Source organism: Xyrauchen texanus, chromosome 23 (genome assembly GCF_025860055.1).
Source record: "Xyrauchen texanus isolate HMW12.3.18 chromosome 23, RBS_HiC_50CHRs, whole genome shotgun sequence".
Taxonomy (NCBI): domain Eukaryota; kingdom Metazoa; phylum Chordata; class Actinopteri; order Cypriniformes; family Catostomidae; genus Xyrauchen; species Xyrauchen texanus.
Window position 1 is genome coordinate 18,261,900 of NC_068298.1, and position 3,962 is coordinate 18,265,861.

The 3,962-nt window shown below is 35.1% G+C and overlaps 1 protein-coding gene across 1 annotated transcript in view; it reads right to left on the reverse strand.

Moving 5' to 3' along the window:
• Positions 1-600, reverse strand: part of LOC127663512 (vascular endothelial growth factor receptor kdr-like) — a 63,640-nt gene extending 63,040 nt beyond the window's left edge. The window contains exon 1 of the mRNA XM_052155116.1: positions 194-600. Coding sequence (XP_052011076.1) covers positions 194-266 — 73 coding nt within the window. The 5' untranslated portion in view covers positions 267-600. The remainder of the gene's footprint in view (positions 1-193) is intronic.
• Positions 601-3,962: the final 3,362 nt, after the last annotated feature.

Genomic DNA, 3,962 nt, shown 5'->3' on the forward strand with positions numbered 1-3,962 from the left:
ATTATAAACTAATCAGTAATATTTTGCACCAAATGCCTAAATATATATATATATATCATATAATAGTAATTCATTTGTAAAATAAAATCTTTAAAGCCAGAAGTTGGAGCAATGTTTTGACGTTCTCTTCCTACAGCTAGACTTCATTAACCTCATTGAAGGCAGTAAAAAATTGTCAAAAGCGCAAACTTACCACTTGATGAGACGACGCGAAGAAGCAGCTGAAAAGTGAATAATGTTTTTATTGAGGCTTTATCGGGAGTCATTCCGTCTGTGCGAGTAGTCCAGGTAATGTTGTCTTGGTGTAGTAGGGTTAAATGCGTCTACTTCCAGCAGATATGATGGACTTTGGTTATTCAGCGATGGCACTCTAATGAAAACTCCTCAGTGACTGTAAGGGTATCGCATGGTGTGTAGTCTGATACTTCGCCTGCCCGCAACAAACACGAATGAAACAACTCCAAACTTCTCCTAAGCGCAGGTGCGGCGTTTGTTCTTCCTCCCTTTAACTACTAGTAGTGAATAATTTTTATATATATATCTTATGTTCAAAGAAATGATGAATAGTGAACAATGCCGCCCTACTGATAAAACACCCCACAATCTTTGGCTTTTATGCTGCGGGGTTTTCCTTTCGAAGGCTTTATATATGAGTGAAGCAGGGACGGAAGAACGCAACGTCACCATAGTAACCCCGCAGCCATACTCGTCTCTTAGTACACTCTTAGTACACTGCACGCGCTATTTTTCTGTCTTGAAGATATATTGATTCGAAGATATTTTGTCTAGCAAGAACCTGGATGAGTAGAATGAAGATGTTTGTCCTTTAGTGTTCAATTAAATTACCCCCGGGTAAAAGGCACTTTCTTTCTTTCTTTTTTTTAAAACCAGAATACTAAACAGCAACACAATTAACCACAGTACTTTGCTTAACACTAGTTTATCACTATACACTGCAAAATATTCTAAATGTCTAAAGTTTGATTTTGATTTGATTTGATCTAATATTTGATCATTTTTAAAATGTTGCAAATTTATATGAGTATCCCTGAAATGATCAAATTAATTTTTTGACAAAATAATTATTTGTCATTGTCATTTTTGTTCAAGGTGATTAAATCAAAAGTTTTAAAAAAAAGAGAAAAAAAACTGTCCATAAAGTGAAAGGATAGTATTTAGGATAAAAAGCCCCCCTGTTGCAGGGGCTAAAGGCCCCTATATGCTTAGGTAGGGCGAAAAGATGTGTTATGAAGTGTGATCAAAGTGGACTCACATTAACTGTTGCAATCACAATGGAGATTAATTTGTTTAGAATACTTATATGGATGCTATGAAATGCCAAATGTGATTGAAATGAACAGAAAATGGTTATCATGTTTTCGAAGAGTTTATTTTGAATAAGCAAAATCTTAATTTGTAACTCAAACAAGCATTGTTCTGTTTCAGAAGTATTTGCCTAAATTGTCAATTTCAGGCCTATAACTATAGTCTTTTCCAAAATGTAGTGAGCTGCCTTGCTGTCTACATAGGCAGCTGTCTTCTATGGCAGCATCCTTTCTGAAATAAGCAGGGTCATAGCAAGGAATTCTGGGCCCCCTGAATATATATTGCTCTAGGCCCCTTACCAATTAAAATAGTACACTTTCAAATTTGTTGTGGACCCCCCTGGACCTTTGGGCCCTTAGAATCGTTACTACGTTACCCCACTTGCTACGGTACTGCTCATGAGAGACCAAATTGGAATGCTTTACATAGCTCTACATCTGGCAGCTCCTCGCATCATTGCAAAAATACACACAGAATACACACATTTTGGATAAAATAGTTAGTTTTGTATAATATTGAACTGTTATTTATCGATATGTTTTAGTATTGAATGGATTATAACTATATTTATAATCTAAATTTATCTCGCATCACGGCCATTCAGGGATCGATACATCCGATGCCACAAAATGAGATATCAGCATAATAAAGATGACTACCTTTTGGAACCACCTTCAACCACCATTGGGTTTCAACATATAGGCATATATATAATATATATAATCTTGATTCACTTTTTGACCACAAAAAAAACTCATTTTCATTGAGGCCTTTAGACCCTTTCTACCCTATCAGTCAATGTACATTGTTTACAAAATGAGCAGGGTTTATTTTTAACTTCAGAAACAGGATATGCAGCTATTTTATATCAATGTAAATAATCATGAAGTTTCTTTTCTCCTTCCAACACCCCATGGTGGGTGGATGCTCAACAGACTGTTTGTCTTTTTGATGCTACAAAAAGGGTCAAGCTCCCTGCCAAGTACAGCAACACATTGTCCATTCATGTCCATCTTATAACATTTAAAATGCACAGGACGGACGTTGAGAGTTGTTTTGACATTGATGAGGTATAATCTAATATATGACATTTTCTTCCCTTACTGTATTAATTTTCTGAAAATTTGCTCCACAAATGATATTTTTGAGGGAGGTTTGCTTATAGCCAAATAAGACATTTCTGATGGTGCGTCCAGGTAAAGTATGGCAACAGAGATCTCATACCGATGGGAGCTATTTTTCGAATCTGCTTCACAAGCTATAAGTCCAGCATGTATCTTTTGACCCCTTTAATCAAAGCTGAACTGAAAGGTGCAAGTGTGAGCCAGCTATTTTTAAGTCTGGCACAAAGGTATAAATATGAATGTTTGTTATTGATTTAATATAATTTATGTAGAAGACTTTAGGAAATCTTGTGTGCATCTCTCTGACCACATGTCATAGAGATCATGTTTATTGTTTCTTTCTCCTTTGCAATTAAGCCCTCTGAACTGATCGCATTTCCCTCAGGCCAACATGGTGGCTAGATAAGACTTCAGCAGGAACAATTGCTGGAAGTCAAGCACTGGGAGGAGTGGGCTTTAAAGACTTCTTATTTTTGAATCTAGTGCAGTGAACACAATAAGTGACTCAAACCATTTCTGTGTACGCAGCTTGAGCTCTTTCCTTCAGCTCAATAATGACCTCCCCTGTTAAAACAAAATCTTCACTATTATCAACACTTTCTTGGTGGTGAATGAGGTTCTAACTAGCAGAAGGTGATGAATATTATGCTTAAACAATGCTCTCATACCTTCATGTCCAAACCTTTCAATGGGACCGAGATGAGAACTCCATTTTAAGTGAACAGCAGCCATATGCTTTAAATGAGTAATGAACTATTTACCTGAAATGTTTTCCCAAAGTAATAAAAAAAAAAAAAAATGTATATACATATTTTTTTAGACTTTGCTCATATCTAGCAATGGTCAAAAATAGCAGTTAAAATGAAACGTTCTATGGCATTGGTTCATATTGAATTTGAGTTGTAAATCTGAACCCTAATTTACCCTTTGTGATGTGCAATGTTCATACTTATTTTCAATACATTTTCTTTTGCATGAAAAGAGAGAGAGAGAGAGAGAGAGAGAGAGAGAGAGAGAGAGAGAGATGTTCATTCATCCTTCTTTTATTTAGTAATTTTATAATTTGTTCTCATCTGTTCAAGATTTATTGTAAATGTTGCAAATGCTTTGCAAATACATTGTAACATTTGTCATGCCAATAAAGCCCATTCAAATTGACTTTATTTGAAAGCTATAATATATATGAATAATATAAAGATTAATTTAAATCATTGTTGTTGTTTTTTTTATGTTTATTATTGTTATTCTCACTATTTTGTCTAGATATTTTTTAAATTGCATTAAGTGTAAATTCGTATGTATGTATGCAGTATATATTACATATGTATATGTATAGTTACCAATGCTTTGAAAATCAATACGCTTCTTTCTATCATGCCAGACTTTGACTTGAATCTGAAACATGACAGAGAGATGAATGAGTAAATACATAGCCGTGTGTGAGACACCACCTTGTGGTCGTGAAGCTGTATTGCATCCAGACTTGGATTGTCCTCGTGCTGATAAAACGGT